General features: G+C 36.5%; 1 protein-coding gene across 1 annotated transcript in view; it reads left to right on the top strand.

The window, feature by feature from the left end:
- Window positions 1-6,262: 6,262 nt before the first annotated feature.
- Window positions 6,263-26,672, top strand: part of PTPRQ (protein tyrosine phosphatase receptor type Q) — a 111,723-nt gene continuing 91,313 nt past the window's right edge. Inside the window, exons 1-11 of the mRNA XM_050902422.1 lie at window positions 6,263-6,316; window positions 6,777-6,888; window positions 7,742-7,968; window positions 11,963-12,032; window positions 14,142-14,341; window positions 15,757-16,006; window positions 19,209-19,337; window positions 20,140-20,286; window positions 21,965-22,137; window positions 24,562-24,772; window positions 26,481-26,633. Of these exons, the coding sequence (XP_050758379.1) occupies window positions 6,263-6,316; window positions 6,777-6,888; window positions 7,742-7,968; window positions 11,963-12,032; window positions 14,142-14,341; window positions 15,757-16,006; window positions 19,209-19,337; window positions 20,140-20,286; window positions 21,965-22,137; window positions 24,562-24,772; window positions 26,481-26,633 (1,726 nt within the window). The remainder of the gene's footprint in view (window positions 6,317-6,776; window positions 6,889-7,741; window positions 7,969-11,962; window positions 12,033-14,141; window positions 14,342-15,756; window positions 16,007-19,208; window positions 19,338-20,139; window positions 20,287-21,964; window positions 22,138-24,561; window positions 24,773-26,480; window positions 26,634-26,672) is intronic.

Below are 26,672 nucleotides of genomic sequence, written 5' to 3'. Positions count from 1 at the left end.
ATAAGAGTAGCCAGTTAACCTCCCACAGCACAATTTGCTGACGCGGCCTGGAGTATTTTTACAAATTTTAAAATTAAATTCAGTTCTCTTGTTCGTGTTTTGAACCAGTTCACATATACTTTTGTATGTGGTCAGGTTATTTTTACCATCCTGTGGAAAGTAATTGTCATCTGTAATATTGATCTTTATGGCCCAGTATTATTGTTTGGCATCTCATAGAGCAAGCAGCCACATTAGACAGTGCTTTGTCTGAATAAATGAGCTTATCTTTAAATCTTTAATGAGCAAGGCTTCAGTAGACTGCTTGCTTAGTAAGGTACACCTGCATAAAAGGGATCATTTTACTAATCATTTAAAATTAATTACCCCAGCTCACCAACTTTCTATGCAATATATTATAGTTTGTAGAGCGAAGAGTGCACAAAAGGTACTTTCCTAACTTGTTTATACTAGATGTAAATCTTTAATCTATAGCTTTGCTTCTAGCATTTTGCAGTGCTGTAATTCTAATAAGGTGATGACAGTCTCCAAGATTTAGTGTGTATTAACAGGTACCGTGCTGGTAAAATATACAGAGGGGAATTGGATCATTCCTCCCCAAATGAATAGCAGCTGCACCAAAGTGCTTTCAGGTCACTGCCATGTGTAGAATATCTCTCTTCTGTTGGAGGAAATAACAGGTGGCAGGACAGGACACACTGATGTAGGCAGTTGCAAACCTTCTTGATCTCTTAGTACTAACTGCCACACCTGGGAAACCCATGTGTGCATGCTGGAGATGCTTGTCTAGAGCCCTCCTCTGCAGGGCAGACACAGTGTGCATCTTGCCTTTCGCTAGTGCAGATATGAAACAATCTGCAGTAACAGTTTTCTATGTCCACAGAAAGGACTATCGCAGGAATTTTTTTTCTCACCTTAGAGTTGTCTGGGAGGTCAGAAGGAATCCTCGCAGCCTCTAGGAGTTAAGTGCCCAAATTTCAATTACTTGGTATCTCCAGCAGTTTTATTCTCTGCAGTGGCTCTAAACGAGCGAGTTTACAACTCTGCTCTCAGTGAGCAGAGTTGAGTGGCTGATTCCTTGGGACTCTTTTCAGAATCTCAGCTCTGAACAGTGCATGGATGTTTTTTCGTTGGTTTATTTTGTTTGAATTTGTTTGGGTTTTTTTTTTTTTGCCAGAAAGGTACAGAGATTTCAGAAGTGTCTTCATTTTAGAGTAAAAAAAAATTTATCTCATCCTGTTGATTAATCCTTAGGCTGCTCTTCTACCCCTTGGCTATTCTTATTCTTTCTATCTTATAGTTAATTGTACAGCTCATCAGTACAGCTGTGTGACTGGGCAGTCAGAGTAAACTTTATTGTCCTTCCTCCAAGAGCACAAACATGTCACCTGTAAGCCATGACTTGACCTCGCTTCCTCCATCTACTTTTAAAGATTAAAGTCACTGCTTTCACCACTGGGCTATTAAGGAATCTTAGAGTAAGTAGTGGATCAACCTTGTGGAACATAATATAAAGATTAAGCCATATTCTTGATTTTTTTTTCTTTAAAATGTTGAAAATATTGTAAATATTTTTGTATAAACAGGTAGTTGGAATCTCTGAACATTACTTTTATGAAGTGAAATAATCTGATATAAGAAATTATTTTTCTTCCATAGCTTTCATATTGTCCAATGAATAATGAAAAGCTGCTTACCAGAACTGTTTATGACAGCAGAGCTGTAGTGGAAAATCTGGCCCCTGGGACAGAATACTTCTTTCAGTTAAGGACAGTTAAAGGCTTGGATTCCTCTGTGGCTGTGGAGAAAAAAGTCATCACAAGTAAGGAAATACATTATAACTTGGGTTTTTTGTTTTTGGAAAACAGTAAATGTTCAAAGACATTTAAATCATTGTATGTAAGTGACTCGAAAGGGTCACACAGTTCAAAATGAAACTTTATCTTTGGGGGGCAAGTTCCGCTTCCTCTTGTGACAGTTATTTAAACAGGAGCCCTGTATGTAACTCGCTGGGTTGAAGTTGAGGAGTCTAGACATAGTTGCAGATACCCGTTTGAAAAAAGAGGTGGACTCACAAAATTCTTCCAGCTCTAGCAGAATAAGATCTTGCCAGAATAGCATCCTATACTTTAAGAATTACCTTGCATTTTGTTTACAATTTTTTCTGCGTCTCTTAAATTCTTGCAAGCCCGTGGTCTAAGATTGGAGGATTGCTCCTGCACAAGGCCACAGAATGCTTAAAAGAGTAAGAGGAATTGTGCTTTAGATAGTTTAACAAGGTCCAGAAAATTAACCTGTATCTTGCACTCATTTTCTGTCTCTGAGCAAACATAGATTTTCCAATGCTCCTGTGATACAGCATAAAAAGAGGAGAGTTTGTTTGTGGCAGAGATTTGAAGGAATAGATTTATATTGGATTCTGGGCTGCCAAAGCAGGTAGAGAGCAGCTAAGTGTAGTCAGAAAATAAATCAACTCCCAGATTTATACATATGCATGTCATAGACCTCCTCCCTTCTTTGATGGATTTTCTGTGGTTTGTGGTCCAGTATATGGCTAGATTATCGAAAGTTTACTCTATCATTTTAATGACAAACCTTTAGGATTTTTTTCATGCTGAATAATCCAGCCCTTAATGGGATTATGCTAATTAGTATTTTTCAGAATGCTTCAAGCAAGATAAATCAATAATCTAGAAGATTAATTTTTTAGGAGGAATGGAAACATTTTTCTTTTCTAACCGCAGCTGTGCTGCACAGATTAATGGAGGTGCTATTTGTAAATAATTATCTGTGATTTTAGGAATCTTAATGTAACCAAAAGGAATCTTTAAAAAGGAAAAAAGGGATAATCACTGAGACTACGTGATCTACTGTATCCCTAAGTGAACAGATGAACAGTTTTCTAAAATTATATGGCCTATGATGTATTTTAGAAAACTTTTAACTGAATAAAATCTCTACTTCTGTTTACAAAGTGTTCCATTCTCATTTTGTTTCACCAGTGAGCAATGTTACTTTTCTTACAGAAGATCTGATAAGTCTGGAATTTTCTTCCATAAATTACATAGTGCACACAGGAGGTACATCCCCAGGTTTTACCCTGTGCAGCATAATGGCACTATTTACTATATATCCATACAAACATACTAAAATTTGTATGAATATTTCATGATGCTGTGAACCCTCAAATCATTTAAATAAAAAACATTTATTTTTAAAAGATGATACTTTTCTTATATTTTAAGGACTGTGCATTAAACTTTTCTTTATTAATCCGAATAATTTTTACTGTAGAACCAGCTGGGATATGCGGTCTGGCATTAAAAATGGTAAATACTTCCTCTGCAACTTTAATGTGGAATCCAACCAAGACTAACTTCACTTCTTACAAAGCATCTTTATCAAACAACACTTTTATAAACGAGTTTAGGATTCCAGGAGCACTGACTGACTTCAGTGTTACAGACCTGACTGCTGGGGGCATTTATAATTTCACACTGCAAAGACTAAGAGGAAACATTGAAGGAGCTTCTGCTTTCATTGAAATTGTAACAGGTCTGTATCGTTTCTTGCTTTCCCTCCTTGCCGGTGAATGGTAGCTGTCAATAACAGTGCACGTTTAGCTTTTTACATCTCACTTTGTAGAATAACACTGGAATTTCAAGAGATCGTGCATGTAATAGTTTGCTGTGGTTGTGGACATACGTTACTTATACTCTATTCAACCTGCATCTAGTGATGTGCTACCGGAAACATAATTTCTTTAGCTGTGCTGCATTTCTTTTGACCATTTTTAGTATTTTCATTATTTTTCAGGTCTTATCCTGCAAAGACTTACGAATTAGCTGAGTTTTACCTTATCTGATTTCAGCAGGTTTTTTGCAGTGAGTGAAGTTAAACAGGTTTACAGAGGTTTGTAGAGTTAAGGCTTTAGATTGTAAACTACTCCATTCAAGGGCTGTTTCTTATTAGACTTGTGATTGAAACTTAGTGGGGTAAAATCTCAATCTTGACACGTGTCTGCGGTTTACTGTAATGTAATAATGTAAAATACAGATGAAATTTAAAGAGCAGAAAGATGCACCAGAACTACCTCAACCAATTTCTCTTACTACTTTCTTATACTACTTTTTATAGGGGTTTTTGTGGCAATGACATGGTGGTATGAGAAAGACCTGAGAAGTGTTGGAAGTTGTCATTGATTGACTACTTTGACCAAACATCATGACATTTGTATGTCTGCTTTTGGGATCAGTGCTTGACAAACTGTTGGTGCTTCTGCCTTAGTCAGGGGGACTGAAGCAAGAGGTCAAAGAGAGCCTTTAAAATAAAGTGACGTAGGGGTGAAAATCCTTACATTGGTTTTGAGGTAATGTCTTGAGGGTAAAATTAATAAGAAAAAATCTTGTATGTCTTTTTAAAGTTTAGACTAGGACCACAATGCTATAATACTTTAATTGCAATTAATATTTTTTTCTAATGCAGGGAAGATTTAAGTCAGTTTGGTTGACCTAATTGTGCTTCCTTTTACTTAAATGTATTGAGATTACATATGTAATTGTATTGAGTCATACATATAAGACAAATACAGACTGAATATAAAATCTAAAGGTAATATTTGGATATATTAATATTTCAGATTATTTGATAGCAAAACTGGAATAATCTGTTTGAAATGATTCTGCAACTTTGGTTAGTGTAAAGAGTTCATGAAAGATATATAATCTAAGCAGATTCAGAGTAAGTAAGAAAGGAGTGGAGCTCTTTCAGGATGGAAGTGATATGATATTCAGACTGCACAGTATGATATTAGTGTATAAACAGTACTAGAAGATTTAGTCTGAATTCTGAAGAACCATAGTAGTAAGGCAGACAGAGGACTGAGTGCAAGGGTCATGGCGAATCTGAAATGTGACAAATAGCATCAATGACTGGGCTTGCTCTGGGAGATATGCATAGGGACAGCTGTTAGCTGTGGGTACTTTCCAAAGTAGAAAGGAGACAGATGCACATGCCTGTGGATTGCACAGGTGGATAAATTATACAATATTATGGGTAGATAATGTTTTAATGACCTGTTGAAGAAGCTAAAATCTGGTTCGCTGTTAGGCTTAGAGTAGATGATACAGATTTAAAGGTGCATTTAAAGGCAGAAGAAAGTGAGATGGTGTGACAGGAGTAGGTGGAAACTTGGAGTAAAACATCCAGATTTTGGGGACTTAACTCACTAAACTTCATGGAATTACTGGGATTCCAAATACATGAAAAGTATAAAAGAGTTAACAAACCTGTGGCTAGCAACAGAACAAGCACCAGCTGTATCTTGAATTTCAACAGTAGCACTAGTTGTGACAGTAGCAGTGCTAACTTTAAGGTTGAGGACAGCAGAAACACCAGGTCTGTGCAGAGATTCTTTGTTAACTGAACACTGGGCAGAGATACTTGAGCTTGCTGTCTGCAAATGGGGATGCCTGCACAGCATAGTTGGGAGATTATCAACCAGTTCTCAGGTAGTATAGCAACTGTAGTATACTATGCTGCTGTATCCAGGCTAATTAGCAATTATCCTTCATGTAGCAAGTAAACTGTTCTTGGATGCTTTTATATTCAGTTGTAACTACTAATATATTTGTAAAAGGGGTTATTTAAGTTAATGTCTTTTATTCCACAATTCTCTTTCAGAACCTGCAAAGCCAGAAGGACTTAAATTCTTCAATGTTTCATCACATTCTTTTTCACTGTATTGGAGACTACCATATGGACATGTAGACAGATTTCGTGTGGATCTTATTCCTGATCATGGTTCTGTTGTTATCCTAGATCTTGGAGTTAGGGAGTATCGAGTATGTGCTTTTATTACAGGACTAGCATGGCCAGCTTTTCCTTATGCACTGTGCTGATGGGGAATTTAAGCTTGCCTCCTTAGCTATTTAATGCAAATATGAATATGAAAGCGTTAATGAAAAATAGGTGAGAGCAAATTTCAGCATCCAGAGTTTGTTACCTAACAACAGGTAGTGAATTTACTTTTTTTTTTATGTCTGCTAGAAGGATACAGCCAGTCATCCAAGGGTTCATGAATAGTTTAACAAAGGAAGGGCAGAGCTATTGAGTAATACAGACTCATTAATTGTGTACTTGCCAGGAAGACCTGTGCTTAAATCATTAATGCAGGCAACATTTCACTGCTAAGCCATCAAAAAGAAATAGGAGCACTTTTTGATTCTGCTGTCTGGAAAATATAATAATATTAACAGAAATAATGGCTGTTCTGGTTGTTTTGCTTTTGTTTTTTATTGGAACTGCAAAGATACAGGTATTTTATATAAATGCTTGCTAAAAAAGTTGTTAATTATGTTTATTTCAAAAGATGGGCTAGCTTAAGCATCAAAAACCTGTAAGTTTTTCAGGCTGCTTTTGTGTTTATTCTTTCAAAAAGGAATTTTATAATGCTTCATATTTACTTTGGTAACGATGATACAGAAAAACCTCTATAGATACACTGATAGGTGATTCTGTGATAAAATTAATAGTTAATTTTGTTGTTCTTTAATATTGAATGTTATACAGATCTTATGGAGGGTAGTTAAATAAGATGGCAAATGTAAATGCTATTTTTACTGTTGTAAATGCTGTTGTATATCTAAAAGCTTATTAACAGATCACTTTCAGTAATGCAATGCTTAAACTTTTGGTTGGGTTGGTTTTGTTTGTTTTTTTTTTTCATTTTCATGATTCTTGGTGAAAGACTTAAATAAATCTATGTCCTATTTCAGGCTGATTTTTCTAATACTGTTCCTGGAACAACATACAGTGTTACAGTTTCTGCAGTTTCTTCTTCACTCTACAGTTCACCCGCGAGTAGAACAGTGACAACAAACATGACAAGTGAGTTAATAATGACTGATGAAATTTTGTGGATTTTTTTTTAACTATGCTTTTTTGTGTTTATTATATGCACGTAGTATCTGAGAAATGATAATCAGTTTTGAACAGTCATTGGAAATTTTCATCTTCTTTAACTATAAAAAAATACACCGAATCTGAGGTGTTCTATGAGAGCATGAGAGTTTCTCTATCAGATATTTTTAAGAAGCAGCCCTGGATGTGAGTTGTAGTTGTGTTCATCCGTTAGCCTGGCTATTAAAAAAAAAAAAAAAAAAAAAAAAGAAAGGAAAAAAGAAAAGAAAAAAAAGGCATAAAGAAGAATAATTTGTAAGCTTTTGAAAAATTTGCTATTGTGTCATAGTAATATCCATACCCCCATTTATATGTATAGTGGTAGACTTCGGAGATATTTCAAAAAATGTAGCCATATCAGACGTGCTTTGTAAGAGAGTGCGGTTTGGTTTTGAATGGCTTTAGGGAAAGGAACTGAAATTAAGCATACTAGAATATCTCAAATATTAAATTGGCATTAAACTCTGTTTTGTCCATGAAGATCTTGAGCATTACTTTTTTTACATTCTTATAGAAGGATGTTCCTGGTGTTCCAAAATTTATTTAATCGTTTTTGTAACAGGACTCTAGCCAGAAAAAAAGCTTTTTATTCAACAGTACATTGGTTTTCAGTGGTTTTACTGGTTTATGCTGGCAGATGATTTAATTTCTTTATAGAAGCTGTGAAGGTGTCTCCATTATCTGGAAACTAAATTAAAAACTGTTTTTTATATGTGTGTGTGTGTATATATATATTAAAAAAAAGATTACTTTTTTTTTTTTTTTTTTTTTTTTTTTTTAGATCCTGGGCCCCCTGTGTTCCTTGCAGGTGAAAGAGTGGGCTCTGCTGGGATTCTGTTGTCATGGAATACGCCACTGCATCCAAATGGGAGAATTCTCTCCTATATTGTTAAATATAAAGAGGTCTGCCCGTGGATTCAAACAGCTTATACACAGGTTACAACAAAGCCAGATAGTTTGGAAGTTCTTCTTACCAGCCTTAACCCTGGAACAACTTATGAAATTACGGTAAAAGCTTTATGAATGCCTTTTAGTATTTTGAATTCTGATTTACTGTAAACTGTGTGAGTTTATCGTAGGTCCATATAGTGTTTTCTGAAGGACCTTGCTAATTACTGTTGCCATGTAACAAATATATTAGCCAGGTATTTGTTTACAGTAGTGTTTTTTAAATCTACTTTAAATAATTTCCAACCAAAATTGTACTAAAACATAGTTTCTTCTATTGATATTCTTATTGACATATGGCATTATGTGGTAAAAAGTAAAAGCAAAGGGTGAAATTTTCAAAAACATCTAAATCCTTCTTCACTGAGATTTAATCTTTCAAATCACTGGTGTACTTTGGATGTTACACATAGATTTCTCAATCATCTCAGCCAGATCCAGAAAAGCATGTAGGTACATACTTCTTTCTTTGATTTTAAACTTATTTAGTTTAAGAAGGAGTTTTCTTGCCTGAATATCTGTTTAGATGTAGCCTGTAAACACCTTAGCCTGCTTTCCCTAAGCCTGGGAGTTTTACCTAGTGTTATCTCCTGAAATAAAAAATGTCATACCTTTCCCTTCCCTTTCCATAGATTTTATTGCCTAGATATTCACAGTGAATATCTACTGCCAAAATCAGTACGTGTATTTTCATGACTACTATATGTGGAATTTGTTTACATTGAGATTAGGCACTCCTGATCCATCGCTGAACTCTTCAACAATAAATGACTTCAGGTGGACAGAAATGAACTGCTATCCTCTTGGCAATATTTGCCAAGCAGTTCTTCGCCTGGCTTACTCTTTCGTAAGAACCTTGGAGAGGTGCTTCTTTTCAATATCAAGAATGAAATGAAATTATGTGTTTGATTTGCTTCATTCCGTATCATGTAAGTTCATACAGTGCAAAACTATAAAAAAATACTGAAGTTGACCAGACTAGGAATAGGGCTGCGCAGTGATTCTTTGTAAAGGTGGTGTGGGGGTGTGTGTAAGAAAGTAAAAATGTAATTATGCCTGCCGTTGTGGGAAAGTTGCTTACTGTGAATCTAGTTGTGATGACCATGCTGATAAAAGCCAGTATATCCACAGCTGGAGAAATGTTTATCCTTTGATCTCCTGCCTCCAGACATCTGTTTTTAAAAAAAAAAAAAAAAAAAAAAAAGGCAAAAAAATTTCAGCTACTATTTGAGAAAAGTATTATCACTTAGACTCTAAGCAGATTAATCTCCTCGGATAAATGAAGTTATTAAGAGAATTCAATTTGCAATTCTGAGTACCTCAGTAGCACTTGTGTGGAGTTCACTCTTAAAGGTTTTGCAAATTCCATTCTTTGCGCCATATATGAATCTTCCCTAGGAAAACTGTGGGACACTTTAAATCATTTGGTTTAGTTAGCAATAACTTGCCCTTTGCTGATATATATGGGAGGCAATCCTTCCCATTGCTGGTGCCTGAAACATTGATCTTAGAGCAGAATTTGACTCAGGAAAGTGACTTGTGACCCAACAACCTCTGTCTAGCAGGGACCATACGGCTTTTCTCATGAGTGAATAAAAGTCTGTTGGGCAAGCTAAGGGTTGTTACATTACCTGCTGCTTTGGTGGGCGCCCTGACCGCCTGACCCACGAGCAACCTCACAGATTCAATAATGACTCGGGTGGAAACACTTTTTCTACTTCACAGATGTGGCCAAAAAGAAACATTACATGTTTTCCTTCTCTTGAACGATTTCTTGTGGTTCTTTGGTTAATTTATGGAGTCTGTTGTGTCATTTAAAAGCAGCTCTTGATTTTTGCATGGGTGAAAATTCTTTATTGTTTTAGGGTACTGGCTTCGTTCTGTTCTGAAATTCTTTCTGGTAAATACTGTGACAATACAGTTCAACAAAGCTTATAGGCTTTGAATATGGGTTTCCAATCTGTAACAGCCCAGTCTTAATTTCTTTACATCTAATGAAAAAAACATTTTTAAACAAATAACAGTTACAAGTGATAATTTGTTAAATGTTGGAGAGCTATGCATAATTTTGAACATCTGATCATTGATAATTTTGTAAAAATATGCACTCAAGATTTTTTTCTAAACTTAAGTAATTAGTGGCAACATACTTCAAACCATAAATTTTAATACTCCTTCCAAATGTGAACTGCAGCTACTGGAACTTTGGACAGTACTTTGTTATCTGCATAGTAAACTTGTCCTTCTTCAATGTTTCCAAGCTTTTTCCTATAATGGCTCTTTGTGGCAGTGATCTCTAGAAGCAAACAGTACATTGTGTAAGCATTTATTTTGATTTCTCTTCAAAGCTAATCGGTGTGTGTAGCTGATGCCTTTACCATGCAAATTTTTGCATACTTATGTCGTAGTAACTTTGAGTTCTCTTGAAACTACACATATGAAATCGGAGTTTCCATGTCTGTCTTAATGCTAGTTTTCCTTTCTGGACCCTTTCTGCAATACCTACTTTGAGATGAGATAACAAAAAAATCAGTGTTCAGGTGAGGCCATACTTGTAGATTTATATAATGTAATTTTAATACTGTCAGAATTTTCTAATTGCCTGTCAACCCCCTGAAGATCTCCAGGTAATTTCCTCAGCTATTGCAATTACTGTAGAATTCATCAATGCTTAAGGATGTTTCAAGTCATTCTCTCTGTGACACAGAAGCAGGTAGGGTTGGCTGGAGTCATGAGGTGTGCATGCATGGGGAGGGGGTGTTTGTATGGCTTAGGAAGGAGCTGGCCAGTGATACAGATTCTTCTTCATCAAGCAGAGCATGCACTGCATTGGGAAGTGGTCGTAGGCATGTGCGTCCCTTTACATCCTAGATTAAGTCTTCCATGTTACCTCGTATTTCTTTGCTGTAGTTTGTGTGCTGTGGCTTAGTGCTTTTGTTTAAATAGCTTTACAGTCTTCTGAAAGATGCACAGTTTAGTCCTGAGAAGTGATTAGAACGGTTTTCCTTTCTGACCTGCTGGCTTCTTCCACTCTCTTTGCCCTTCCTTACTGCCTACGTGCTGTCTGTCACTTCTACTATGATCCACACATAGTTTTGCACATCTGCCCCTTCTCACCCCGCTTTCCCCACAGTCTGCACTGTCAGCTCCCTCAGTACCACTGCCATACCTTTGTTACCTGACACTAGTGGGGAGGGAATGACTCTGCCAACTTCAACCTTGCTGGAGAGCTTTTTGCTTTGCTGCTTCTTTCACACACCTCTCACCATCACTGTTGGAATTTTGCTCGTGTTTTACCTTTTGTTGTCTCTGTCACTTCTTTTCAAAATAAGGAGTCAGACTTCATTCCTCTTTCTTTGTAAGTATTGCATGCCATGGCCCATCACTGAGTCGAGTTGTCAGTAAGTCCTATATTGTAGAGCAAATAGCATCGTTGTTGTGTTTATCTCTATAAATTCTACCAAAGTCTCAATGTACTGCCCTTCCGTGGGAAGGCTCTGGTATGATTGTGAGCATTGAGGCACATCCACCATAAAGTGCATCCACAGTCTCCTGAGCTGTTGTCTTTCTCCCAAAAGACATGCTCTCCTTGGGTTTCTGCTCTGAGGGAGGTTAACCTACTCTTGCTATCCTTCAGGAGTTCAAGAAATAAGAGAGAACCTATTTTCCTTTTTACTCTTTTAAGTGATAGTACAAGTAAAATAGGAATGGGGAAGCTGGTTTAAGTGAATTGTGGTAAGGAAAAGGAGTGTTACTGATGTTATTCTTGCTGTTGATTTTAGCATAAAATAGGGACTCAGCACTTTTGAAGTGTGGATATTCACACGTGGTTTTCTCAGTTTCTTACACTGTTTCATAATTTTTCCATTTTATTTTTTCACATTTAAATGTTGAGTATAAATTAAACAATACAGCTGTAAAAGACATATTCATTTATATATTTATAGTTTAAAAGCTAGAAGGTGAATCTCTGTGTATCCTTAAGATTTTCATAGTCCCTGAAACTATATAGCCTATAGATTCTCTAATGTGGCTTTTTTTTTTTTTCCTGTAGGTTGCTGCTGAGAACAGTGCTGGTGTTGGAGTATTTAGCGATCCTTTACTTTTTCAGACTGCAGAAAGTGGTAATTTTAATAAAGCTGCTAATTATTTTAATTAAAGCTGCTCTAATTTCTTCAAATAAAGTATCCATGGCACATTTTATACTTGAACAAATCCTGATGCATTTAGAACAAAATCCTAATTCTTTTCTTACTCTCTCACTCAGTGGAAAAGGTGCATTTTGTCCTATTTGCTTGTAACAGCATTTAGAGTGTGCACATATGGGGCTTTCTTATATGCAAAGTCTGTTTCTGCTGGGGTTTTCCTATGCCACTTTCTAGGTAGGCTGCTTCCAGAAAGCAAGGTCACAGGAGAGCAGAGCTACCTATCAAGTCGACCCATCTGCTGTTGCCTGCAGCAGTAGTAGGAGGCAGACTTTGTTGTGGGATCAGCTCTGGCATTACCTACTTATGTCAAGCCAAATTTGTTTAGTGCTGGAGTCGAGTGCCTTCTCTAAGAAGCCCAGCACAGAATGTATTTTGCTAAGTTTTTACTTCTTAATTCTAAAGAAAAAAAAAAGAAAAAATAACACATGGCTGAAATGAAAATTTGACTTGATAGTTTTGAAGATTAGAAAATTATAATTATAGTCTGAACTTGCATAATCTTTATTAATTTACTGTTTGTAGTCTTGCTCGTGCTCCACAAGCAGTTGTGCCTTGGCTGAAAAGCTGGCACCAGGCCAGTTATGCTAGGGTGAACCAGTCTCAGTGGAATATAGAATTTGTGCTGCCATGGTGGTGACCGTCCCTCTGTGTTTAGGAATCCTGGTTGGTTTCTGTAGCTGTGCAAACTGCAGAGTGCCACATCTCAGTTAATGGCAGGAAATCATTACTCTGCATGAGATTTCTGAGATAATGCAATGACTTATGAAACCAAATACGAGAAGGGATAGTAAACTTGCCACATGGAGCTATGCAAAATCACAATTCTTCACTATTCTTTGTACGTTACTGCTGGTAGAAAGCCATATTTCCATGAGCTTTATTTACTCATGTTTGACAGAGAACAACGCTAGCATTTCTCCATATGAGAACATTAGCTTTTTACTTTTTGATGCATTTCTGCTTGCATTTTTATTAAAGCTAGAATCCCCTATTATAAATGTAATTGGAAGGTTTCTTCAAATTCTAGGTTTAAGTGTCACTGAGACTACATTTATACTTTTACCTTCTCAACTTTTTTTTAACTCTTGCTTTGATGGTTAAAGAAAGCCCAACATCTTGATCAACATGAAGAGGTGCAGCTTAAAGTAGGAAAGTTAGCCAGAAGATATAAGTATTTAAATATAAAGGCTGTAGTCTGGGAGGAGGGGGAAGGAGGTGAAAGGTCTGCAAAAGATTCAGCAGGGCCTAAGCAAGAGCTAAATATAAGGCTTGGAGGAGCTGTTTCGGTTCATCTGTGGAAGATCTGTAGTTGTGGACAGATGTATATTTTTAAGGCAGCATAACCCTCTTCTCCTTAGTACTAAGGCTAGCTATTGCAGGAACTGCTGCTGACCGTGCCATGCAGACAGGACTAAGAGAGAGCCACAGTGCTCTAATTCACAGGAGAGTTCAGATAGCATGTAAAATCTTGTTTAGATGCTGCATCCCATTCCTTTGTGCTGTGATTAATACAGATGCTCTGACAAAAGGCCCCGGAAACTGTCACTGATACAAAGAACACCATTTCTGCAGTAATAGTGAATATTCAAATAATAATTTCAAATAATAAATTGAGCTATTTAAAGCTACCAAAAATCTATATCCAGCTGAAAAGATGACACAGGTAAAGTGAAATAAAACACCCAGTGCTGTCATATGCTCTTAAACAAACAAAACTGGGCAAAAATTTGCTACTCCTGATACAGCAGATGAGTTGCTTCTAGGAAGAATATTCTTAAGTTGACCAAACCAATTACTATATTATTATGAGACTGAAATAATTATATTTCTCACTTAAACTAGATTGGAAAAGAGCTGGTTGCATATCAGCTACTTTACATGTGTTTGTAAATGGTTGTTATTTATTTGCTTCAGGGTTTGGAAGCTAGAAGTGGCATTACAAAAAAAAATGGGATTTTTTTTTTTTTTTTTCCAGTGCTGAGAAGAAAAGTATGTCTCACTGCTTTCGTTTGTTTTGTTTTCAAGCTCCAGGTAAAGTAGTGAATCTCACAGTTGAAGCCTTAAATTATTCAGCTGTAAATCTGATCTGGTTTCTCCCTCGGCAACCAAATGGAAAGATAACTAGTTTCAAGATTAGTGTGAAACATGCAAGAAGTGGAATTGTAGTGAAAGATGTCTTGGTTAAAGTAGAGGACCTTCTGTCTGGGAGGTTACCAGAATGTAATGTAAGTGCTATAAACCTTTTAAATTAGAAATAAACTCAAGCCACAGAATATAGTTTTACATTTGAATTTTGAGACATAAAAAATTTGGAGGCTTCCTTTTCAGAACAATCCCAAATACTTTACAGACTTAGGCCCAAGGCAGAATATAATGGTTGACTTTCTGTCAAAATAGTTTAAATGGAATGCTTTTCCTTGAAAAGCCCAGTGTAATCAAAGTAAAAATGTTAAGAAAGGTTCAATTTGGCATCCTTGTAACAGAAAATAATGAAATAGATAATTTTGAATTTTTTCAGCTTTCAATTTTTTGATTTCTGTTTTATACAGCATTCAGTTAGAAAAAGCAAGAATTGGTGGGGGTTTTTTGGTCAGTGCAGACGTATAGTAATGTTAATATCTTATTTTTATATGTAGGATGATAATGCTTTTTATATTTTAAATGTATGATTTATTCTGTGCATCACATTTCAACATTATTTAAATACTTTTCATATAAAAATAAAGACCCATGATTAGCAGAGTGATTTTTTAAAAAATGTTCGTAGTCTGAGTTGTTCTTAAAATAAGCATTCATTGAAAAGTTTCTGAATTTTGACTATTCATTGGATTCAGACCTGTAACCAATATATACCTTTCAGAATTTCTTGAAGAAAATTCTCTTTTCCAGTATTTATTCTCCTTTTCCACTTTATTCTGAGCAGTGTTGTGATTACCTAGATGTCAAGTTACCTAACTTTTTTTTCCTTCCCCCCCCCCCCAATGCTAGGCTTAGTACTTTAATGAAAAGTGCAGTTTTAAATGACAAAAATTATCAGAACTTTGATTTCAGATTTTATTTGGAAGGTCATCTTGGGCGTTGTGAAGGTTCCCAACATCAGGCTGATTTAATTCAGCACTGAGAAGGGAGACTGCCACCTACTGAATCATAAGCATTAGTTACTGTAATGTCTAGCAGTTTTTCAGAGGTGTCTCCTGACAGTATGGATTAGGAAACTCCTGTCTGGTCTTGTCCATGACATATGGATATACGTATGCTATATATGTATAAACACATACATACATATAACATACATGGGATGTAGAAGGACCTCACTAGGGGACTTTTTTTTTTAAGAGGGAGACTGAATGCTGAAAATGGAATCTGAGAATAATCAAATGAATCTTAGAGAGTTGCTTCTGTTCAGTCAGATTTGAGATCTTTTGGGGTAAGGCAGCAAACTAGAATACTGTCACTAACAAGATGTACTAGCAATGTCAACTCATGAATTGATAACCTAAATTTGGAGATTGAAGTATAAAAAGGAGAACCAATTTAGGGTAATTTTATTTCAAAGGTGGTCTGCCTTCTGTGATCTACATATATTTACAATTATAGGTTACAGATGCAGCTTATCATGTTTCATATTTTGTCTTGATAGGATAACAGTGAATCATTTTTGTGGAGTACTACCACTCCTTCAACTACTTTTGGCAAATCCACAGTTCCTTCACGGACTACAGTTACACCAAGTACAGAGGCCCTGAGTCAAATGAGCTCTGTTTGGAATGAACCAATTAGTTTTGTTATAACTAACCTCAGGCCATATACCACCTATCTGTTTGAAGTCTCTGCAGTTACCACTGAAGCAGGCTACATTGACAGTGCAATTGTCCGGACACCAGAATCAGGTATATACTGCTTTCAAACGGAAATAAAGTTCTCAGATTTATATGAAAACTTAAAAATATCAGTTTGAAGTTATGTTGCAAGATACTTCAGTCTGAAACTGTCTTTATCTGTATCAAGCTCTTGTATTTACATGATTACTTGATTTTACCTGATGGAATCAACTGAAAGTGTATGTAACTATTAATGTATCTAATAACGTACAGTGAGTGGGAGTTCAGTTATTATTAAAAGTCAAAAATACCAAAATATGCTCAGGACAGATCAAATTTTATGAAAAACTGAGGATAATTTAAGAACTGCAATTAATGGCACAATGGAAGGAGAACTGAAAATACAGATGAAGGGAAAAGGTGTCAGCCATAGTATTCAAAAAATATGTGTATTGTGTACATAGCAATGCACTTAAAGCTTCTTTGCCTTTGTGGAAAAATAAGCAGTATAAAGAAAACTCCTGTCCCATGGTTCCTCAATCTGGACCTATTGCAGAAAGTTGTTCAGTGCTGAAGAAATCTTTAAACCATAGGAAAGTTGATTTTGGATTACATGCAATGCACTGGGAAGTTAGAATTGGAAACAAAGGTTGTCCTGGAGCAGAAGTTTTATAATGGCTTCGGTAGTGGGCGACATTATTAATAGAGCCATACCAAAAAGGTGTTCTAGAGGAATGTTATTCTGGCTTTCTGTTTGCTAGTACATCATTCTTTTGCCTGATACAGTTTGATGTTACTGGGTTCCCCTTTCATACATCCAGAATTCATAGCACTGTTCAGATGAAAAGAAATTTAATTCCCTCCTAGCACTGTTCAGTTGAATTGCTTTGCTAGAATTAAAATATCCTTAGTTTGCTGTTCTGTCTAGGGTTAATGAAGTTTTGGATAGTTTCTGTTCTAATGATCTCAGGGCTAATTTCCAGTTTATTTTTCACCCTGTTAACATCCTAGGATAGGTGCACTGATAATAAGAAAACCCTGGAAAGTGATGAAAAGCTTATGCAATGGGGTTTAGTTCTGCCAAATACATAGAAAGATGTCAGCTGTCTGAAAGATAACATCTTCAGTCCTTGTGTACCGGGTGCCTGTACAGCCAGGGTTCATCCATTAAAGTATGGTCTGGGAAAAGGGAGGTTGGCTTACTGGTCAGTGTGGGTGGATGTGTGGTGTGCACAGGGCCACAGGCACAGTCAGCCCTCATGGCCCAAGCCTCAGTACGTCCTTCTTAGCAGCACACTGGTACACCCAAGCTTCTGGATCCACCTCTATTAGATCTTCACCTTATGAGCATTCAGGTGCTTGTCAAAGTGCTCTTCTGTCAGTCCTCCATGCCTGTGTGCCAAGGACCCGGTTTGGAGGCTGGCCGTAGAGTTGGTTGGTGATTTGTTAGGAAGGCATTATGAGTTAATAGACGTTTTGCCTCATTATTTTTATTTTCTTACCTTTCATTTGCTTCAGTAGGAAAGATGTTTTTACATGCTAAAGTTCGTATTTATCTATATAGCCTATATAGTAAAATAATGATTTAGGAGTGTTGCTTTGCAATTATTGTAACAGGTTCCCCCTCCAGTATCAAGCACCATCATCCAGTCTCTCTGTAATGACTGAAATCCACGTCCCTTCTCCAAATGTCTTGGTTCTTACACGAATCTGTTTAGTGTCACACTAGCCACCCCCTCCAAGTTACCAATTTCTCGTATGGCCAAAACCTCACATTTCAGTCCTCCACTGGAGTGTCTGAGAATAGGTTTGAGGGAGAGGAGTTGATGGATTATAGTTTGTGATAGCAGGAGGATGGAGAGCGCATTTATTTCAAATATCACTTTCCTGCTCACACAGGAGCATGACACAGAGTTGTTGTCATGCCCATTTTGTCACACAGATGAAGGTGATATATGTCCCTACTGTATAGCTCATTGATGTTCCATTTTAAAATGCTGAAAATTATTTCTGACCCCTCCAACCAGAATTTTCTGAGCCATGCTGAAGCTCTCCTGTGTTCCTAACAAAGATGGCATTTTTCTTGCTTTGATTTTTGAAAAAGAGGCTACTTCTTTAAAGTATTTTAAAATGCTTCATTATAAATGTTTTTTGAATACTCAGCATGCGAGTATTTCCTTTGCTGGGATGGCTGTCAAGGAGAGGATACTTCCACAAAGAGAAAAAGATTTAAACCTTGGAAAAAAAGAAGTGGACTCTTAAGATGATACTTCAGAATTATATGCAATTGTAGCTGATGCAATTTGCGTAACTAAGAATGATTAAGTAGTCACTACTGACCAATCTATAGCATATCTTTTAGGAATGACAGGATTTTTGTCATTTGTACATTAGTTTTGACAAAAGACAATAGTACTTTTTAAGAGTAGTATGTTAGTTAACTTGCATATTTGTTTACAGGATCAGTGTATATCTCCATATTGCTTAAATCTCACACATGACATATCAAGACCTGATTTTCGTAGAAATTTATATCAAGCTGTTCCCATGAGTTTATTTGCCTATGCAGCATTTTTGAAAATCGGGTTTGTTTATATGGATGTAAAAAATTCCACCTCCTTTAGTTGTCTTTGGATTCAGATTTTAATCTCAATAGTAATCTCTCATTAACTTATCAATGCAGTAAGGTATACTTTAGAAAGGACAGGGATCGGATTCCATAATCACTTGAGTATTGGATTCATTTAATTTATGTGAATAGTTTCATGAAAATAGAAAACTACTCAAGTATGCAATGTTTTTGCAAGCTTAATTGATTCCAGGTTTACCTTTTTGGATAGTAATATGTATCGTTAGTGCTGTTAGAAATCTTTAATATGAAGTATTGTTGATATGAAGAAAGAACCTGTTCAAGGAAGAAAAATGCACCCAATATGAGTTCTGTATTGCTGAGCCTCACAATCATATTTGAGCATCTTCTGTATGTAATCTATATCATGATGAAGTCCATGCTAAACTTGGTAGAATCCCTGCCACCTTTGTCTTTTAAGGATTATTTGCATACTACCAGCTCTCTTGGTACCTTTTGCGAGCATTACCTTAAAAAAGAAATGAAATAAAACTAAGTCATTTTAATGAGATGTGCTTTTAATGTAGCTTCCCTTCAGAATATTTAATGTTTATGTTTTAAATGAATTGTCTGATATGTGGTTCTTGGAAATCCTAATATAAATTATTTTATGTTCAAAGACTTTTTCCAATATTGTTTAAGTTCCAGAAGATCCACCACAAAATTTTGCCAAGAGCAACATTACAGCAAAGTCTTTCTCAGTGATGTGGGACCCACCAACCATAGTAACAGGAAAGTTTAGTTACAGAGTTGAGCTGTATGGACCATCTGGTAAGTCTGAATTAATGTTTTTGTTTCTTTTTCTTTTTTGTGATTATTTCCTTACACTTGCATTCTTAGTGTCCCTGCCAATCAAGAATGAATATTTGAAAGCAGTGCTATGTATCCTTTTTACTATTAGACTTTTTAATAGTTTTTAGATTACTTTTAAGGGAAAAGTCTGTCCATCATGAGGAAAGGTACGCAATTAAATTCGCATTAGATATTCTTAAGAGTGGAGGAAACCAACTTTCCTCACTCTTTCAGAGAGATGACAGGCTAAGCTCACAGCTGAATTAGGGTGCTTATATATCCAAATCATTCTGTATCTTACCTTTACTCTTTTCTCTTTCTGTTTAAAGATTTCTGGAGGATTTTCATTCCCATGTAGTATACAATCAACTGTATGAGTCTGTTTTGATGTTTTTGTAATTTTTTTAACTCAGACATGTATATATAAAGAAATTATATAACTGCCTGTAGTTAAGTAAGAAGTTAATGAGCTGTATACTAATGTTTTTACAGGACCACACAGGAAAAGCAATAAAAATTCATAAATAAAAAAAAAATCCCTTCTTCTTAAAACCCGTACCTTCTCGAGGTGGCTTTTTTGTTTGGTTGGTTTTTTTTCCCCAGACATTCAGTATTATTTCCAATGAAGTTGATGCCAAATTAGCTTTTTCACAAACAAATTTGGCTTTTCATCGTTCATCATCCTGGAAAGTGGCTGTGGACTGTTTTTATTTTTGAGCTAGAATTTGAATTTAGAATAGAATTTATTTTTGAGCTAGAATCTCTGCATTTTTCATTCCAGGTCATATTCTGGATAACAGCACAAAAGATCATAAGTTTGTGTTTAGTAACCTTGTGCCGTTTACAACATATGATGTGTACATCGGTGCTGAGACAAGTGCTGGGGTGGGGCCAAAGACTAACCTCACAGTTTTCACTCCTGCAGATGGTAAGTAAGCATAGACAAGTGAAGTAAATGGGCTGTACATGATAACTGGTTTCAGTTTTCCCTTCAGAGCCTTTTAGGTACTTTGCAAAGGAAAGAATGGGTATGTTACAAAAGTGTTTGTTACAAGAGAGGGATAAAAAGCTAATGAAAGAAATTAGCTGAAAATTTATTATGTTGATTTATTTCTCCATTTTTGTCGAGTTCATACACTGTCACTAAGTTTACTTGCTATCAGAAGCCCTCAGAGATTGTGAAAGAAATGTAGTTTCTGCCTGAATGAAAGTAGATTATTTTTAGATACGGTAATTAAGTTGCAGGTCCCTCCGTTACCCATTAGATGGCAGCAAGTGGAAAAGAAAGAACGGCGCAGGATTCCCCACGGCTGGTTCGTTCAGCCCCAACGTTTCTTATTAAACCTCTCGTTTGACTAATTTTCACCAAATCCAAGGCCCCATACCAGTCTCTAATGGAGCCACCTTTACCAGGGACCATAGCTCTGAGGCAGACCCAACATCGAGATCTTGTCCTGGGGCAGTCAAGTGGTTGGTTCTGCCCCTGAGCCATCTACTCTGTCATTTGGGAGTTTTGGCTCCCAATAGTCGACTCACCAGGTGAGAGTCCTTTCCTGTATAGAAATGCAGTTTTATCTTACGTGTTTGTGAGATTGTGCAGGATTATTGGTCTGCATCTGAGAATGCAAGCAGAAAAAATTAAGAATCAGTGTGTAATAAGCAGGCAGTTTCAAGATGATTATTTCTGTGTTATGTCTATGCCACACAGCACAAATTTAGAAAATCTCAATCAGTGATTGCTGCAATGCTTGCTGTCAAGGTGTAACAACAGGAGGAATGCCTATCCTTATTTATCATATTCTTTCCTGAAGTATCTGCTTTTGTCAGCTCTCAGAGACAATTTCCAGAGATGGCCTGTCTCAGTACAGTCATGCTCATCTTCTGTCTAAACTCACTGTCAGAAGCCAAAGGGGATTTTGGTGTTTTTTATTTTGGGGTTTTTTTGAGTGATATAGAATGTCTCATTTTAATACCAAATCTACAAATCTTCATTATGCAAGTAATTTCAAGTTTGTCTTTTTCTGAGGTATATTAGGAAAAAATTATTTTTCATATTAAATCTGAATATCATTCTATTGAATATAAATGTACCTGATCTCTGGCAGTCCTACGTAAAGTACAGTATTGTTATTACTGCATAGTTAAAGAAGAAATCGAACCAAAACCTGTTATAAAAGGGAAATTAACAAGATGTATCACATTCATTATTTTTGTTCAGCTTTTTACTTCATTCTTGTATGGTTTTGATGAATTTAGAATTAAGCTTTCATTTTCAATATACTTAAGATTCCATATAGGAAGCTAGCAAAGGCCTGCTTGCTTCCAATGCACTGACTTCAGTGGAGCTATCCTGATTTACATCATCTGAGGATCTGACCATATTCATACATAGGTCGTATATGTCAAAAAACTGTGTGCATATTTTTAGAACTGTAACTTGTTTGCTAAGAAAACATGTGAAGTAACTCTGTACCTGCATGGGAGCAACTCAAAAGATAAGGATGTGAAATTTTATTAAATGCCTACTGTACATTGCATGCAGTGCTGAAAAAGCTTGTAATAATCACAGACGTTTAATTAAATCAAGCTTCTTCTTGAATATTTAGTCCCAGGTGCTGTATCAGATTTACATCTAGCAGAAGTGGAAGCCACGTATATAAAAATTGTTTGGAGGAAGCCACGACAACCAAATGGAATCATTACCCAGTACAGAGTTAAAGTACATGTGCAGGAAACAGAGGTGACTTTGGAAAACACTATTCTTGAAGGAAAAAATAAGGTATTCAGGTTTTTTTTAATATGGATTTCTTTGCTAGATTAAATTTGCTTCTCTGCCTTGTCTGATAGGTACAGAATTTGGAATTAGCCACCACAGATGAGTTGTCAGTGCTTTTAAAAGCCACCTTCCTCACCTCACCTTCTTTCTCTGACTGGGTTTTAAAGAGATTCCAATAATGCTGTTTCCACAACATGAAAATAATAAATAATTCTGGCGGAATGATCCAGACTGTCTTAGCTACTGAAGGCAGGAAGCCATAGCCCACAGTCTTATCCTTTCTAGCCCTTAAGTTCTTTGCAGCATAGGGTGACCTAACAGTTAAGAGTACAAATTTAGGTGCTTAGATTGATACATAGCCACTCAGGCAAACTCCTAGAAGATGTGGGTATGAATCCTATGGAGAAGTGAACTCAACAGAAGTCTCCCAAGGCTGGTTAAGTGCTCTGCTTGCAAGGCAAACACCCCTAGACTTTCTGCCCCCATTTGTATCCTTGAATTTACATGTCTGATACTACATGCTGAACTCCATGCTATGGCTGTATCCAAGGATATCTGCACACATCTACTGGATCAAATCTTTTAGGGGACTTATGCTGTCACTCGGTCTAGCTTCTGGATTTTGGGTGCTGACATGCTCTACATGCTTAGATGGGGCAGCTCTGAGCATGCAGCTCAGAACTGTAGACCCCTAGCAAACATACAGCTCGGGATTGAGTGCTTTCTGAGGTAGGGGTTCTTGGTCTGAATTTTGAACGTAGGTGCCCAAAGTTTGCATAATTCCTTTTTTTAGACAATGAGGTCTTTCTCTGGATCTGACACAGAATCTAAGTTTTTGATGAAGAGCTCAATGAAGGAGTTCGCTTTCAAGTTGAATGGTAGACATTAAATAGAGCCCTGGAGCCAAACATTAAATAAGGAGTAAGGGGGAAAAAAAATGAGGATAAGCATCCATTCATTAAACCAGGCAGGCATCCTTGGAAAATGAAAGTATATAACTCTGTAATTAAAGATTGTATCATAGTACAGACACAGAAAAAATGAAAATTGTCTGTGCAGACATGTTTTAATGATGGGATTTCCTAATTTTTGAGTTCTTAGTGTAGCATCATTGCTGCTTTATTATAGTTTATTGAATGTAATTTTCTAATTAAAAAACAAAACAAATCGTAATAAACATTAATTTATTTAGAACCCCATTGACCCAAGCTTAGAGCATCGACAGGATTTGAACTGTCAGATCCACAGTGCTAACGGTACCCAATAACTAGTAGCAATAAAAAGCTGTTGTCTTATATGTGGAAAAGCCTCAGAAGCAAAAAGTATTTCCACGTGGGTTACTATTTTGCTATAAAACGTTGGTGAAGATGAGGCATATATAGCTTTTACCTGTTGGTACTTAGGTGAGAGTGATGCTCTGTCTCTGCCTGTGATTAATCCCCCCCCTAGTTAAAGCAGTAAAAAAGCTTCTTTGCCCTCTCTCCGCCCAGAGTCTGTAGGGAGAGAGCTAATGTGTATTAGTTACATCACTGTAAAAGCATCTCTTTCTGGCAGTGAAGTGGGCCATATGTGTGAGTGGGGAGTGTTCACAGATGACAGCAGAACAATTTAGAGACACTGGAGTCCTGGATTCGGTCCCAGATTCTGAAGGGGCATAATGATCTAGTGCTTACACACCATTTTGTACCTATGCTCTAGCCTCTCTCTCTTTTCTCTTCTGCTTTTGTTTTTCCTCTCTTTATAGTTCTTGCTCCCTTTATATCTACTGCCATCCCTTTCCAACATTTGACTTTTGCCCCTTCTGTCCTATGGACCTCTATATCACTTACCTCCTGTTCACTGTCCCTTTTCACATATATAGTCCCTTATTTTCCCTCTCCCCTTTATTTCATTAGCTTCTGTTTTTCTCCCTCTCCCCTTATTCCCTCTCAGTGATCTAATCAACCTGTTATTCCTTTTCATCAGGGCCTAGTAGGGGCATCTGAAGCTCTCTTGTTTTCGGTGCCTGCAACCCTGTTTCAGAACATGCTTAGTACAAATGGAATCTCCCAAGCTCAAACCTGTGTCTATTCAATATAATTCCAAGGATATATCATTAAAGTTAAAGGTCTTGCTCTAAAATTGCCACTTTACTATAAAAACCATATTTTAAGAAATTTAAAAAAAGAATGGGGTGTTTGTTTAAACGATAAAAATGAATAAAAAGTTGTAGGCTACTGGCAGCTGAGCCTTATCATGAGAAATACTGTATTTTGCAAAGTTAATTATTGTTGTAATGAAGGATAATGTTTGTATGCCAACATTTATTGTGTGTGTGTGTGTATATGCACAAATATACAAACACTATTTCTATATTACATATAAATTTAATTAAATAATTTAGTGATGACAAGGTTTGTGATTTATTTTTATATGTCTAATTTTTAGTATTTGATTGATTCTTTGGAACCATACATGATAAATGAAAACATCAAACCTTCTCCCACTTGGAATTCAATGGAAACAGCTAATGAATTATATGAAGGTTCAGCTGAAATGTTTTCCAGCATTCAGACGGCTTCCCCAGTAATATTTACAAGTGTATCTGGTGATAATTTGCCTGCCATAAATGGCGCTGCAGAATTACTTTCTGCTTTGGGTAAGATATTTTAGGATATTTTTCTACCTGCTTCTTTGTTCTGAAGGACCCCCATCACTGTCCCAGATATGATCTTTAGCACATGGTTCAAGCAAATTATGAATGGGTCATTTGCTGGAGTCAGATTTTTTTACTACCAAATAACCTTCTGAAGCAAATGGGAATGCCACACAGGCAGGAACTAGCCCCTTGTCACCCAGCTGACCTTCCTCCTAGTGAAAGGAGCACCCGAAAGCCATCAGCCAAGCTGCATAGACAATCAGTTATTACAGTTGCCAAAGCAGGTGTGATTGTCAGGGATTAACATATCTCCAAGCCCTTCAGAGACCTTGATTTCTCTAAGCCTTTTGACTAATAGGTTTTCAAATGTCAGTGAAGGTAAATAGGTCAAAAAGTTACAACTTTGCTATATGGGTGACAAACAGGTGGAGATGACCCCATGACATGGTGATGTCATTAGTGTGTACACTTGTTCTGTATTATCAATGGACTAGTGTTTCTTTACCAAGTATGGATATTTACAAATCATTAAGCAGGCCTCAGTTGACAGGCAGGGACTTAAAATACCACTCTAAATTTTTATAGTGAGTTTTGAACAGTGGGGAGAAAGTCAAGTTTTTATTTTTTCATTTTTTTATTAAAGTCACCAAATTCCTCCATGTACACCAGTATCTAAAACCAGAATTTAATCCATTAGTTTAAACTACAGTAGATCTTTTCTGTACTGTATTAATCCTGAAGAATCCTCTTTGTCATACAGAGAAAACGTACAGTGCTTTAAATGTGAATCTTGTTTTTACGGCTTCATTCAGCTTGAGGTATTGAGTTGCTAAAAGATGTCTCTGTTGCTGAAAAATTGATTTCTGATAGCGTCTGTTGTAATCTAGCATACAAGTATTATTTTATAGTAGTTATTATAGTAGTTAAAGCTGTTGACAGCCAAATTTTCAACAGGGTCTGCTGATTTTTAGATGCCTTAATTTTAATGCTGGTCTTGCAAAACTCTGAGCCTGATACTCAGATATGTGAAGCATCCACACTTTTTCATGTTGCAGTGGCAATAATGGCTGCTTTATAACAGATGATTTTGACTAGCACAGTGGGATTGCGGCTGACTTTGAACTTTATTGCAGATGCACCAACTCTTTGTGGGCATGTATGACTTCTTCATTCTGCTGACCACAACTCTTCTGCTAAAAATACCAGTGTGAAGGGATCCGTGAGGGGAGCCATTTCAAGTATAGTTATTATAGCACCATTGGGAGGGCAAGGAAGAGGGAATCAGTCTTTCTCGATTAAAAGAAATTAAAAACAAAAGTAAAAGCTCCGTCAACCTGGGGGTCATGGTTCTGAAGTCACTGGAGAGACTAAGCCATATACAAATATGCCTTTTCCTAGTTCCTAGGGAATTTCTCTCAAATTTTTTTGGAGATAATTGTCAGTATAAACCTTATGGTTTTAGTTCTTGCCCGTTCATTCTTTCACCTAGGCCAATCTATCTATTGTACACATGAAAGTGGACGTATAATAGCCTCTCCTTGATTAAGAGGTGGAGTGTAAACTTTTCTTTGTATTTTTGTAATTGCCGTGAAAGTTAATTCTTTCGCAATAAAATAGTTCCAGGTTGCTGTGTCAAAGTGAGTTTAGAATGCAAAAGAAAAAAAATGAGTTTATGAGTAAGTAACTGTTTCTCTCCATTTAATCACAGATAATCACTATACCATTAACATTTTGGCTGAAGAACTGTCATATGTTATAAAGGGCCTCACACCTTTCACAGACTACACAATCAGTGTGTCTGCTTTCACTGCTGTTGGAGAAGGACCACCATCAGTTCTTATGGTCAGGACACGTGAACAAGGTAAAATGTTGTAACACTGATATTGTCAAAGTTAATGTA

This window comes from Gymnogyps californianus, chromosome 1 (genome assembly GCF_018139145.2).
Source record: "Gymnogyps californianus isolate 813 chromosome 1, ASM1813914v2, whole genome shotgun sequence".
NCBI lineage: Eukaryota > Metazoa > Chordata > Aves > Accipitriformes > Cathartidae > Gymnogyps > Gymnogyps californianus.
This window is presented reverse-complemented; position numbering and strand designations above follow the sequence as displayed.